Source organism: Melospiza melodia, chromosome 2, assembly GCF_035770615.1.
Source record: "Melospiza melodia melodia isolate bMelMel2 chromosome 2, bMelMel2.pri, whole genome shotgun sequence".
Taxonomy (NCBI): Eukaryota; Metazoa; Chordata; class Aves; order Passeriformes; family Passerellidae; genus Melospiza; species Melospiza melodia.
In genome coordinates this window covers 80245191-80260313 of record NC_086195.1, presented here as the reverse complement: position 1 = coordinate 80260313, position 15123 = coordinate 80245191, and the positions used below count along the sequence as shown (strand labels likewise).

Here is a 15123-nt window from a genome sequence, read left to right as displayed (position 1 = left end):
GACTGATAATGTGTTTATAATTGTCTTCTGATAAAACATCCAAGCCAATAGCTTATTGAAGAGTCACAGCAAAGGACATTCTTGTCAGTAAGCAATTTCAAAATACCATTTTGACTAAGACATTCTAAATGGAAAGGAAAAAAGGCACAGCCTTATTTGCCACATAAAATTAGTTTTAATTTAGAATATTACTCCTGATAGAGGATGCTTGCATGTGATAATTTCATGCACATATATTTTTTTCTTTTTAATGGGTAGAACCAAAGCATATTTGATCAATTAAACTACATCAGTTTTTCAGATAGAAGTGTGGCACTTAGTTTTTCCCCATCTGAAGTAATGCAGATCTGGTTAGTTCAACACACATTGATAATCTTGAAAATCGTGAATCTGTTTTTATTTTGCACTAATGTGAAAACCCCTGATTGTTCTTATGCAGTATAAAGTGCTGACAGCAGTCCTGGACATATACCCCTGGTGAAGGTCCGGTTGGTACTGTACTGTGGGAAAAGTCTCTTTATTTGGAATGTAGTTTTGCACAGTGTTGTTAGGAATTTTCTTTTGTGGCGGAACTCAGAAGACAAGTATAAATAAACTGAAATTGTGCATCCTGCTTTGTGACACAATTTTTTCATATTAAACTACTTACTTGCTATAAATATTCTTTCCCTTAAACAAAACACATCAAAGCTTAAAGGGTATTCTGTTTTTAATGATACCTTTGTAAATTTTATTTCATTCTAGGCCTAGAAATAGTTTCTTATACACATTTTGTAGTACTGGATTACTTACACTACAAAAGGTAATGCTGTTCATCACCAGTAAGTAAATTATGTACAGCTGATCATGCTATTACTTACTCTGACGGTTGGGTTAGAAAGGGATCAAAGAGGATAATGTAGGGTTTAAGAAAGACAAATAAAACATTAGTAGTTGCTAAGTTAAAGCAGTTTTACTACTTGAAATGGATGGTGTCAAAAAGAGAAGTACTTCCAAAAATTTTTAATTAAACTGTTGTGTGATCAGACTGACAAATAATTGAACCTGCTTGTTTAAATGTTTTTTCTCATGTCTCTGTTTTTTCTGTACTAGAATATTGGCAGAATTTTGTACATTAAGTTATGCCAAAATACATGGTGAGAGCTGAAATGAGTGCAGCAAAATGGTGTCTTTACAGCGCGCACATTTTTCATGAGCGTCTCTTACAAACGTGTTGAATACGACAATGCCTTGTGCTGACTTGTGCTTTTGTTCTTCTCAGTGTGATTAGAAAATGTAGATTCATGCAGGGCTAACATATCTGCATTGTGTGACACATATCTGGCTATTTAGAAAAATAGGATATAGATTTCAATGAGCTATCTTTAGCTATGGTAAGACCTTTTTAAAAGCTGCCAGGAAAATTTTTTAGAAAATGATTTCCTATTTTGCATAAATTTGAACACCTGTTAATTGCGGTTGCTTTTTTCCCTTCTCGCAGTGTCACATTAGACACCCTGGTTATCAAAGTGAGCGTATCGCTATGGTATGTCTCATAATTATGATCAAACTGTTATCTAACATTCCTGGAGCATTCTTTTTTTCAATACTTAATACCTTTTATTCCTTGGCCTCATGCATGAATTATGCTGTGTATGTGAAGAGGCTTAAAGTTTGTTTCCATTACATTCTTTCTGAATGGATCCTGTTGTATCTAGGATTTTTTTAAAGCCAAGTAGGAATGTTATTGTTGACCTTGACACCAGATAACTGGGCAGACATTATATAGCTATGTTTGAATCCTCACAAAATGTGATGCTAAAGCCAACAGAATCCTGGCGCGAGACCCTCCTGGACAGCAGAGTTATGGAGCTTTTCTTTACAGTAAGTTTCTTTCTTCAACTTTCATAGTCCAGACCACAGGGAAAGCAGCTCCTTCCTGTTCTAAAACTGTGTTGTCGGACTCTTCCTTTTTCATCAGGTAGGATTGATTCTGTTCACTTCAGCTTGCTTATCTAAGCAGACAGAAGTATTGTCTTTTTCCTAGGGTACTGAATTTGTATTTTGCCTATTAATTGCTTTAAATTGGTGACCGCTACCACTAGAAAAAAGTTTATAGTCATCTCAACTTTTATACCTTTAATTCTTCTGGACATGTGCTCATTAGACAAAAGCAAGCGCGATGAGCACTAGTAGAGTAGTGAATGTTTCAGATAAGGTGTAACGGCTCTCAGAAAATATCAAACGGGCAGTGTGTGGTTGCTGATGTTAAAGCATTTGCTCAACAGAACAGCTAAAAAGTAGTAATGTAATTGCAGTTTTCTAGCTACTTTAAGCATACAGAATTCTGCATCTCTTTCCTCAGCACGAAGGAAATCCACAAAGGTTAAAGTAGAGGAAGTTAGAAGGAATAAGGAAGAGGTGGTGTTGGGAAAGGGGAATGTAGTACTCAATTTCTGTAATGTAAAAGCCCCGCTTGTTAAAAAGGGATAGAATTGTGTTGTTTTGTTTTTGCAACTGTTGGGAGAAGTTTGTAATCATCGCTCAGCTAAGACTTACTGCAGCAGCAATATATATTGGCTTATAAATTCATTTGCTATGCAATTTGACTTAGGTTACGTCTCTTGGGATCTGAGAATTCAGCATTCTCAGGCTTTTTTTCACTTTTACAAAGCAGAGAAATGTGCTCAAAACTTGGGCAAAGTTGTTACAAGACAATGTAAATGTAACTCTCCAGTGCTGCTTGACAGTATGTGTTTGGATACACGTCCTTACTTGATAGAATTTTCGATAAACCTAAATTTTTATTTTATTTTTTTGTTACGGCAAGTTTATCCAGCAGTTTTGAAAAGGTGAAAAAAAATCACTGGCAGAACTCTCAGCAGCTACACACAATCTGAACAGCTGTCTAGACTATCCAGACAGTTGCTACTGTCAGCTGTGAACCTCCACATGCAAATAACTTTTTGGCTTACATGTTAACCCTTCTTCTATGTTTAATAGTATGAAGTTGTCAGAGTTGCATATGTTTCCTTGATTGGTTTACAATTACTTATTTGTCATTTAAAAAAAAAAAAAAGATAATATGCAGATTTGCTTTAATACATTTGCATTTTGCTTAATAGTAACAAAGGCTTGGCTGTATTTTATTATTTTTGAATGAATGCTAGCCAGGGCAGTATGCTGTCAGTTCTGGTTTTAGATTCCTGATTTGCAGTGGTTGAGGCTTGCAATAGTAGTTTGGTGTTTGAGGTAATGTAAGTAAATTGTAGTAGTTTTTATTCATTTATCCGATCTGAGAAATTTTAATAACCTTGCAGAAGTTGGCAGGATTGCTCTGTTAGAGCGAGAGCCTTCATTTCTAATCTCAGCCTCGTGTGGGACATATATTAGGAGGGATATTTCTGTTGCAGGGTTTATTTCTCCTGCTAGTTTGATCTTTCAGGGATTAACTGTGCAGTTAATCCAACTAGTTATCAGTTGGGTGAACTTGCAACTATAACACCACAGAAAAGTGCTTAGTGTTTTAACTGTACTTTTTGAAATAATATTGCTGAAATAATTTAAATTTCACTTTTGTGTGAAAAAGTTACTTCATATTCTTTTGTTTATTTATTCATTGTCTTCTGTGAAGAAATAGGCATGAGCCTAAAAAAATTCTTTAAATCCCTACTTGACTGATTAAAATGAGTATATGAGAATATGTTTACTGAAGTAGTTAAGATTCAAATCTAGAAAGTCTCAACAGTAGAAATAATGACATAACAGTTTGCACAAATGCAGGAAGATTACTGTTGGCCTTGTATAATATAAGGGTGTTGCCAAGGAAGTGATGCATTCATTTTTGTACATGTCTTCAGTGTTTACTTCTGCTAAAGAAGCATCTATATAATCTTGATTGAACTTGTTGACTAACTTTAGCAAGACTCTATAGCCTAGGCATAGTTAGCATAATAGAGATGACTGTCATTATTGCTGTTTTTAGAAGGAGCAGCATGTCTGACTGGCTGGCATCTGTTTCACTCTTTAAGACATAACATTCAATAGACAGTTCAATTTTCAACATGTAGGTGAGCCTTAACTAAATGTTAGTTTCAGTGCTCGAGATTGTATGAGCTGAGTCACGATCTTGACGTTTGCCATGGTTTAGGGAGTTGCAGAAACTCTTGTATTTCAGACTGAGTGGAAGTTACAGTAAGCTTTTTTTGGTGTGTGCTCTTTTGGATTGAGAGCCATGTGACTGTTGTAAGAACACCCTGTTTTCATGTATTATTAACTACCTCACTTCCTGAAAGGTACATCGAAAAATCAGAGAAGATACAGATATGGCCCAAGATTCATTACAGTGCCTGGCACAGCTGGCGTCTTTGCACGGGCCAGTCTTTCCTGATGAAGGTTCTCAAGTTGATTACCTGGCACACTTCATTGAGGGATTACTGAATACTATCAATGGGTATGTATGCCTGCTCTCTAAATTTAGATGGCATCTTTTAATCTTTAGTTTGGACTGTAGCATATCTGTGTGGAGAAGTGGTATGGCTTGCTTATTTCTGGATGTAATTTGTGCTTACTGTTGGATTGCTTACATTGAGAAAGGGCAGATTAAAGTAGGTGGTGCTTATTATGAAATAGATTTATTGAAAATGTATCAACAAAACCAATTCCCTTTTATAATTTTCTTAATGGCAAAAAACTGCTATTTCTATCTATAGAATTGAAATAGAAGACTCTGAAGCAGTGGGAATTTCCAGTATTATCAGCAATCTGATAACTGTATTTCCTCGCAATATTTTAACGGCCATTCCAAATGAACTTTTCTCTTCATTTGTTAACTGCCTCGCACACCTCACCTGTTCTTTTGGAAGAAGTGCTGCCTTGGAAGAAGTGGTAAGTAGCTGCTCTCAAAAAAGTGGGTAGCCTTTTTCACTTCTATTTGTGATAAGCATAAGTGACATGAGAATTTGGCTATTTTGTTAATAACTGTTGTCAATTCAGTGGTTTTGTCCTAGATATTTCTACAATCACATACAAGAGGATTTTCTTTTTATTTCACACAATGCAATGAACATAAATACACACTGTATGCATCTTTCCAACTTCATTTTGATTTAAAGTGCATCTTAATTTTTTAAGTGAATGGATTAATTTAAAATATTAAAGTCTGAAAGCATTGCTGACTTGCTGTTTTAGATAACAAACAAGCTGCAGTTCTGAAAGTTTAAAATGACTACATGAACATATGGACAGACTGAAACTTAAGTGCTGCCTAGAGTTCTGAGTAAGGAGTTTCTGATTTAAGTGAGTGTAGCCGTTAAGATCTGTTGTTAACATCAAACATCTTAAGCTGTTGCGATCATACCTTCATTGCTGACACAATTCAAATGGTGTTTGTGCATACAAATCCAGCACAGGAATTAAAGGGATTTTTTTCTTTGAAACTTTGGTTGCAACATTAAAGAGCAGTTGGAATCACCCAAGTGTTCTGCTCCTAAAAGTTGCATTAAAAATAAAACTACCAAGGCCACATAGTTTAAGGAAAATAACGTAAGAATTAAAGTAAATAATCTTGCACTTCAACTATATTTATGTGCAGTGGCTACAGATTTAAAATGAGACTATCAAGATACTAAAAAAGATTTCCCCGCTATCATGAGAAAGGATGATTTTCTTTGTTTTGACAGTTTGGTGTAGTGACAGAATGAGTTTGAAAATAGTTATAGAAGTATTTGGTTACAAAGTTGATGGATGTGGTTCTTTACCAGAGAGTGCAGGTGTATTAATTAGCATTCATTGCAGAGCATTAGATCATGTCTTCGCTGCAAAGTTAAAATTCATTATATTTGGCCCAGTGCTCACTTAAACTTTTCATTTTCTCATTTCTTAATCAGAAAATCGGTGTTTAAATTTAAAATCTAAAATAAAGCTCTTTTGCAAACTTCACTGGTCAAAATTTGTGTACTTTTGAGATTTTCTAGTAGAATATTGAATACTTATTCCAGTGTTCACCAGTACATTTAGAAATGCTCCTGAAGCCTTTATAAGATCCTTCAAAACCATAGACAGCTATCCTTTAAATTCAAAGGAACTAAAGGATGTTGTTTCTTCAGTTAGCACCTTGTTACTTGAGAAATGGAATATGCAATCATGTTTAATGAAAATAGTGCTCAACAAGATGCCATTTAAAACAATCTCTCAGCAACAGCTTACACTAGATTGTACCACTATCTGGTGCAATAATACCATGTGCTGTGCCTATAGAGGTACTACTTTGCATCCCTGAAAACAATCTTTTGGCTTAGGAATGTCCTGGCCATGGCTAATGTGTTCTCCAAGTTTCTTTTAGAATGCATGCAGTGATGCTTTCTGTGAGCTCATGTGCTGTTAGTGAAGAGTATGAACAGGATGTTGGATAAAAAGTCCAATAAAAATGTCATCAAAGGCTTGTTTTTCTCAAAACCAATATTAATGTACTGTTCTTGTTTCATGATACTTTTTCAAATATCATGTGGTAGCAGAGATCATTCTGAATTTGGTCCCCTCTGCTGTACTTCCAGCTCTTTGCAGCTTGTTGTTGCTGAACAAACTTTAAAGTGTTTCTACTTAAAGGGTCAGCAAACTAGGAAGGAAGAAGGACCAAATTTCTTTTTATTTCACAGATAGGAAATTAAGAGGAATTAAGCATCTTTGCTTTACATTTACTGGGTTTGTCTTGCTTCTCTTGAAGATCTGAGTTTTAATCCATCAGAATGATTCAGCTCCCAGTCTACAGCATGGCACTTTGCCTGTATAACATCTTTAGTAGCCCTGCAGTAGCTAATCTGAAATAAGAATTGGGATGTCTTAGTAAGGTTTCTTCAGGACCAGATTGGTTCAATGTGGATAAAATCTTTCTACTGTTTGGGCATTTATTTTATGGATGCACTTATTAGTCCTAGATTTCTTATGAGAATATCTCTAAGTGTAGAAATAATTTTTCTTCATGGCAATAACTTCTTTATTACCTTTTCAAATAAATGAATTGGCTATATTTAATGGTATTTTGTTCTTCATAAAAACATGTCTGTTTAATTGTTAATACTCTCAATTATTAAAAAATATTAAAAGTCATATATGTAAGTTATAGATGTAAATATATTACATACATGTCACAATACTTCAGGACTAAATGATTATCATTAAATTTTTGTGTCTTTAGCTAAGTTTTCAAAAGGTATGTTGGCGTGTCTTTCCTAAATTTATGACTTAAATGAGCGTTGAATTTTGCCTCTCTCCTTGTCACCTTCAGGTTTTGTTTTCACAATTGCGTCAGTATGTCCCATATTTTATCTTCTGCAAATATGACAACTTTGCAGTTACAAAAGGATGCTGTGAAGCTATCTTGGAATGCTTCCAATGTGATATCAGTTTTTCCTCTTAATCAGTCATCCAGCCTGTGTTTTCTTTTCCTTGCCTGTTCATTCAGCCATGTTTGTGTCTTCACTGGAAGTCAGGAATTCTTGTGTCTGGAGCATAATTAAGACCTTAATATCCATTGTACTAACCATCGCTATCTCAGGGTAACGTCCATGAGCCATCCTGTTGGTTAAAACTTGAGAAGATAACATCTTAGTAAGATGTTTATCTGTACAGTCACACTGAAGTTTTTTGAAGTTGGATGTATTTACAAACATTCAATTTTGCATCAAAACAAAAAGTTGAAAGTTAAATTAAAAATACTTTTTAAAAGAAATGGCCACTTTGGCTAATGCTTTTTGGATTCTTTCATTTGCCTGCAGCTCTGGACTTTGTTTTTGAGAGAAGTTATTTCCTTTGGCAACTTATGTGCTATGTAGAAGCACATGAATAATTAAAAAGAAGAAGTATCTGTTGAAATGCACTGAGTAATTAAAGCTGCAGGCTTATTCTGTTCTAATTCATTGGGTTTTGGTTTGTTCATAGAATGAGAAGTTGGGTTTCATCATCAAAACTGGCTACCTGTAATAAGGTTTCTTGAACACTTATAATCTTGCAGTGATTTCCCCTCGAATCATTGTTTTTCCTCTCTGTTTCAGAGATAGTGGAATACCTATAAATCTATATGCAACATCAGATGAAGAGAAATAGCTAAACACATTGACAGGTTTTTAAAGCCTAGCAGTCATTAAAGCTGCAGTGACCTTTTTGATGCTTTGCTTCAGTTCATTTTGATATTTTCTTAGCTATCCTTAGATACTAATTTTTTTTGTTTGTTTTAACAGTAGAAGAACATCTGTAAAATAATGATAAATATAGGTATGTTTCTATAGGTTTAGCTATTTAGTAATAAGATTTTTTATTTGTTTATTCTTCATCTCTTGCAGCTTGACAAAGATGACATGGTATATATGGAGGCATATGATAAGTTACTGGAATCTTGGCTTACTTTGGTCCAAGATGACAAACATTTCCATAAAGGTTTCTTTACCCAACATGCTGTTCAAGTCTTTAATTCCTACATTCAGTGCCATCTAGCTGCTCCTGATGGCACAAGGAATTTGGTAAGCCTTCACGTTAGTAGTTTTGGATGATAACATACAGTAACTGGCCCGTGTCTGTGTATTCCTTAGCTCAAGGCAGCTAGTATAGAATTGCCATTTATGATTTCAGAAATGAAAAAAAATGCTGAACTTGTTACTCAGTTGTGATTTCCCAGTTCATTTCTCTCATTCTGGAGGGAAGCTAAAGTAATGTAAAGTTGGAAATCACTTAAAAAAAAAAGGAAGAAAAGTAAACCTGTAACTCAAATCAATGTGTATCTTGTTCTTTCCAAGGATACAGTGACTAAATTTTTGACCTTACTTCTGAATTAGAATTTTAGTTAAAATTCTCAGTGAAATTTGGGCCCTTTTTTATGATTGTTGCCTCCCATGCACTATCTTCAAAATATAACTGACATGCATAAATATCTGAAAAAAAATGTAGACTGACTGCACTCAAAATGGAAGAAACTTGGAATATGTGTTCTTTTTGGATAAAATAAATTCCCAGTTGAGTTTTTGAACAGTTGACTGTCTAGAGAAAATTTACAAGTATAACAAGTATCTCTTGAACCATTGAAAAAGAAAGATGATTTGTCCATTTGCCAGTAATCTGGATCTTACTAAAATAGATTCCTATACCAATAGTTGGATGTGAATGTTGGATGAATTAGTTATTGCACAGATTCAATTCAATAACTGTATAAAATCTCTCTTTAATTTGAAGCTGTGCAAAGATCTCAGAGGTACCTCATTCTGAAAAGCACTATGTAAAACATAATTCTGCTATCTCAATATGTAACAGATGGTAATAACAGTGCCAAAACTGAGAGAAATATTTCACAAGAGAGCTTTGAATTCATATCAGGCGGTCTTGACATAACTTGTGTACACAGGTTGATTCATGTCATTCTGTGAGATAAGTCATTTATCCCATGGGTAACCTTTAAAAGCCACAGCTGGCATTTTAGAATGCTTCTTGTTCTATATCAAAGCAGCAACAGGAACTTTCAGTGTCTGCTTTGAGAGCAGAGGCTCACCCTTCAATAAGCAGCTGCAGCTTTGAAGTTGCCAAAAGAGAATGATTTGCTGGGTTACATAAAGAAAAGATGAATTAAAAGCACTTTGCATAAGGAGTGGATTCAGTTTTCCAGGGCCTCTATAGAAACAAAGCCGACTGATGGCTTTCTCCGCCTCCTGTATTTTACTTAGTTACTTGCATAAATTTTATGATTAATAGATAAGAAAGGAACACTTTTAATATTTATAATTGGTTTCTGCATATCATGGTTCATCTCTTCAAGGAATAAGATCTGTTTATAATTTAAATAGTTTTATAATGCAACCAAGATAAGCTTTGAGAAATTGAACAGTGCAGCTCCTGCATCAGCAAGAAATAAAACTGAGATCATCAAGATTATTAGTCTGCTGTTTTCTGAGTTTATAGCATTTACTTTTAATGTACTTTTTAAAAAATTTAGTGGTACTTTTTAAACTACTATTTCCTCTCAAACAGTAGATTAGGGAAAAACTTTAATGAAAGGGCTAACATTCATTTAATCATGAAAAATACTGCCTATTATGTGATTTATGTAAGATCTCAGACAACTGAGAACTATTTAAATGTTAGCAAATTAACTGAATGTGGAATTTTGGTAATGAGTTTGTGAAACGCTAATTTAAAAACAATATGAACCCATGTGACTCTTTTTAACTCCACTACGTCTAATTTAGTATAAGTCTGTTGTTCATAAGTGCAAATTGTCTTGCAAGAAAGAGCCAAAATAATGCAAAAAATTATGGCGATAATGAATTTAACAAGTATGACTTTAACTGGTTGCTTCTAATTTTGTTGAAATAACCAAAGACTGCCAATGGTGTGGCCTCTCGGGAAGAAGAAGAAATAAGTGAGCTGCAGGAAGATGACAGAGACCAGTTCTGTGACCAGTTGGCCAGCGTAGGCATGCTGGGGAGGATTGCTGCAGAGCACTGCATACCTCTTCTCACAAGGTAAGTACAAAAGAATTAGTCACAAATGCAAATCAATAAAGCAGTCACATAGGAAAAGCCTAGCTTTGCCAAAACAGTTTAAAAACAGTAAAGCTACTTTGTTTTTTGTCCACAGTTTGTTAGAAGACCGAGTGACAAGGCTCCATGGACAGTTGCAAAGACATCAGCAGCAGTTACTTGCCTCACCAGCATCAGGTTCAATTGACAATAAAGTGCTTGATGACCTGTATGAGGATATTCATTGGCTTATTTTAGTCACAGGTTAGTGAACAGCTTTAAATAGTACTTATTCTGGTAGTTTTATTGCAGCTAGAACACCCCAGGGAAAAAAAAATCCCTGTGTATCAACTACTCTCCATTGACTATACATTTTATCCCTTACAATGATTTCATCTTGTATACAGGACTTGCAAAGTCCTTGTTTTACTATCATCTGCCTTGAGTAACAGGAATATTATCTCTAATGATTACCTCATGTAAAGGTTCCATCAATGTCTGTTGGAAATTTTTGCAACTAATTTTGTTATAGATGTTTGAGTTGTGTTATCTGTCAACTTATTCAAGAAATTAGTCTCCTCATGATATCAGTGGCTGGGAGCACATGACTTTATAAGGGAGCCAACATAAAGTCAGGGTAATGGTGACAGAGAATCATGTAAGTTCTAGACTTTCTCCGTGTTGATGATCCATGACCCGCTATTTTGTTAAGTTTCAGGGAATTTAGAGCCTCTTGAATTTAGAGCCTTTTTGGGTTTGATTTTTAGATGATGAAATTTTACTTAAGTTCGAAAATGTAGTAACAACTAAATCTGTACTCTGCTTGGAGAAATGTATAATGTATGAAATATTTGTGAGACGTTTTTTTATGATCTGGTGTTTCAGTTGCTCTCAGATGTTGACATGAATGTGTTTATAATATTTTTGTTTATAATAATTTTATAATATTTATTTATAATATTTGTTTATAATAATTGAGTTTGTAGCTCACAGATGGTTTTGAGATCAGATATTGAAAACTGCAATTAAAGCTGGAATTAATATTATCTAGATGCCAGAGTATTGTATGAAAACCCATGCTTCAACTGATCTGAAGTTGCTAGGCAAGGAAAACTGTGTTACAGCACAGGTACTTGAAGTCTGAAAGACTCTCACAGATTTGAGATGTTAGCAAAACTGAAGTCCCAAATGATATGGACTCAGCACAGAAGTTGTAAAACAAGACTTTTTTTGCCACATAGCAGAGGAAGAAAATAAAAGACAACAAAATGTTGGTTTGTCCCTCCCCCAAGTAGATGAATTGACTGTAGTGCTTTTACATGAAGCAAAACTTTTTTTATTGGTTTTTAAATTGGTGGTTTCTTTTTCCAGTCTTGGTTTCTTGTCACTTGAGGTTTTTTCCTACTGAATGGCTTTAAGGCTTCTAATTAACTTGCATGCATTTAAGCAGTATTAGTCAGGGTCTGTACAAACATTTGATTGTGGTGTGATGTCTGAAGTTAAGCCTATGGATTCTTTAATCAGAAAGCTATAAGTTAACCTAGGGTAGAAAGTTGTGATCACTCTTTCTTTTTTAATGTAAGGCTACCTCTTGGCTAATGATACTCAGGGAGAGACTCCGCTAATACCTCCAGAAGTGATGGAATATTCCATTAAACATTCAGCTGAGGTTGACATCAACACAACACTTCAGATTCTGGGATCTCCAGGAGAAAAGGCCTCTTCCATCCCAGGGTACAACAGAACTGATTCTGTAATTAGGTAAGGATGCATCTTGTACTATTAATTGTGTTAAATGCTTTTTCAGAGAAAAAAAAAAAACCCTAGAATGTTTAGTTGACTTCTGTGAATGTGAAAAGTAAGCAATATGTAAACACTGAACATTGAAAAAGGAAAGATTGACCTAATAGTCCTTACAAGCATCATAAGCCAAAGTCTTGGGAATTTACAGAAATGTTTTTTGTATTTGTACTGAAAACCCATCTTTGATCTATTTTTTTACAGAAAATCCCTAAAATTACTGAAGTAAAAAAAGTTGGCAGATCAAAATCTTTACATAATATATATTCTAAAATTTTTCAGCACATATACAGCTTAAGCAAATGCTTTCCAGAACATCAGTGAGCTTCTCTACTTTGAATATGAGTTACTGCCCAAGCTTGGCAGTAGCAGCAAAATTGATCCTCAGAGCATGAGGAATTGTTGTCAGTTATGTACAGACATCACTGTCAGCCTATAAAAGAAGCAGGAGAGATTTCCCTTCTCCTTTTGCACGAAGGCTGATGCTCACAAAGGACTCCTCAATTTGGATCCTCACACTTCAGAAGATTGCATTCCACTCTTAAATTGACATGGAGGAGTCTTCACCTAAGATTAGTTGTTGCCTTCATTAAATGTTTTCTTCTGGGAAGAAGGTAGAAAAAGTGGACCTTCATTAGCAATGATGTATGTGCCTAGTGTTTAGAAGGTTGAACACTGCTCACTTTTGCTATTGGCCACTTCAAGAAGTCACCACCAAACAGGATTTCTTGATGCAGTGTTTCAGTGGTGGGAATAAAACCAGATCAAAATAAGGAGAGATTTGAAGCCCTTTATGAATAACTCTGAAATGTCTTCAAGAAATAGTCCGCTGTCAGCTCCTAAATTTCTTATGCACAATCACATTCTTACAACATTGAATTGACGTACTACAAGAGCTAGAGTTTAATGTAGTTTTATGGACTGATTGTATTAATGCAATCACCTCATGATTTACTACTTCAGATTGTTTCCCAGCAGTAATGAACAAGAGAAAAATAACTGGTCATTTCTGTATTTGTTTTTTAGTATGCGTCACCCTGCAAACACTGCACAATTAGAACCCTTTATTAAACTTCATAGTGCAAGGAACTTTTTGGAGGATATTTGCTCTAGTCTCTCTCTCACTGTGCATTTCAAAACCAATAAATTCGTGTGCTTTTTACTTGATGAGAGTTGAAGTGCTTTGTATTATCCCGATCCTTCTGTCATATTTTGTGAAAAATGAAAGTGGTTTTGGTAGTTGCATTGCTTCTCCAAAAACCACTCTGTGCATTGTATTTTAAATCTGCAGGTTGTTATCTGCTATTTTAAGAGTGTCAGAAGTAGAATCTAGAGCAATAAGGGCAAATCTCACACACCTCCTGAGCCCCCAGATGGGCAAAGATATTGTATGGTTCCTCAAGCGCTGGGCAAAAACTTACCTCCTAGTAGATGAAAAGTTGTATGATCAGGTAAGGATATAACTTCTATGAATTTATTTGTGAGTATTAGCAATAATATCATCCTGTGAATATAGATGTCAGTGTAGCTATTTAAAAGTGCAATTTAAAATTATTTTTAATGTTATATGGGTTGTGATTTATTTTGGAAATTGTTTGAAATTTGATGTTTTCTTTCATTTGCTAATTAGAAATTTAGCTTTTTGTGGGACTCTTGCACATTTTGCTGTAAATGTGATTTTTTTTTGATAGCCATTGTCATATCAGAATAATATAGTACTCCTGGGCTGCACAGTGAGTAAAACTCACTGCAGTGATGTTATAAATCATGACTGTCCATCAGATTTTACATTTCATCTCTAATACAGTGATTGCTCTTGATCGTGATTCTGAGTTAGATATTTAACACCATGACAAGGTAGTATACATTAGCTAATGTCATGTTACTTTCTCTCCTCATTGTATATATCATGATTTCAACAGTGTGTATTTTTGTAAAGGGCAACTTCTTACTGTGCTTGGACAGCACTAATCATGATTAGAACTTGATCCTGATTTTGCTTATTGAACTAACTGTAATCCAGCTAGCTCACAGAGGCCCCCCATCCTGAGGAGGTCCTGTTGGCTCTAATTTTTGAGAAGTCTTCTCCTCCTCCCCTTTATTTCCACTATTGAAGCAACTAAGACTACTAACGCTTCAGGGGGCCTCTCCTTAACAGTAATAGGTATCACACAGACTTGTAAATATTTGGAGTCATACTATTCAGCTCATACATATAGCACAGCTAAGAATTCATAAAGGGACCGGTTGGGCAAGATCCATGTAAAAAACAATGTGAAGAAACAAAACAGAGTGTCTAGGAAATGTGCACATGTAGTTTGTGTTGACATGTGAAAGTGATTGAAACTTCTATTTAAAGCTTATGCTCAGCCATGTATATGAGTTCTTAAAGGTAGAAGTGTTAGTGGTGTGCTAACAGGAAGCTCCTGCACAATTACTACAAAGTCTTTGGAATTCACTCTTGAGAACCTTTCTTTGAAGGTAGGAGAACAGGCAATTTCAAGGAAGCATATTTTAATGTGCCAGGACCAGAGTGTGACATGTTTCCTAAAAGATGTATAGATCGAAGGAACCATCTGCCGAAAGCAGATGCAGATAAATTGAGGTGAAAATTAATTTTTACAAGTTTCTATATAGATCAAGAATTAGTAATAATTTTTACCTCTGAGTTTTGAGGAATTATGTCTTAAATTCATGGAAACACTTTTGGGAGGTGATTTTGGGATCTTATAATTATTAAAGCTTTTGAACTTTCACTGGCCTTAAAAGCTAGACGTACTCAAGCCTTTTTTGTAAGGACGTTGAAACTTTTCTTTGTTTTAGCTGTTGTGCTTAAAATCAC

The 15123-nt window shown here is 34.9% G+C and overlaps 1 protein-coding gene across 1 annotated transcript in view; it reads left to right on the top strand.

The window, feature by feature from the left end:
- Nucleotides 1-15123, top strand: part of XPO4 (exportin 4) — an 80253-nt gene that overhangs the window by 45114 nt on the left and 20016 nt on the right. The window contains exons 7-14 of the mRNA XM_063149020.1: nucleotides 1751-1863; nucleotides 4275-4432; nucleotides 4692-4866; nucleotides 8319-8495; nucleotides 10342-10484; nucleotides 10600-10745; nucleotides 12065-12242; nucleotides 13573-13732. Coding sequence (XP_063005090.1) covers nucleotides 1751-1863; nucleotides 4275-4432; nucleotides 4692-4866; nucleotides 8319-8495; nucleotides 10342-10484; nucleotides 10600-10745; nucleotides 12065-12242; nucleotides 13573-13732 — 1250 coding nt within the window. The remainder of the gene's footprint in view (nucleotides 1-1750; nucleotides 1864-4274; nucleotides 4433-4691; nucleotides 4867-8318; nucleotides 8496-10341; nucleotides 10485-10599; nucleotides 10746-12064; nucleotides 12243-13572; nucleotides 13733-15123) is intronic.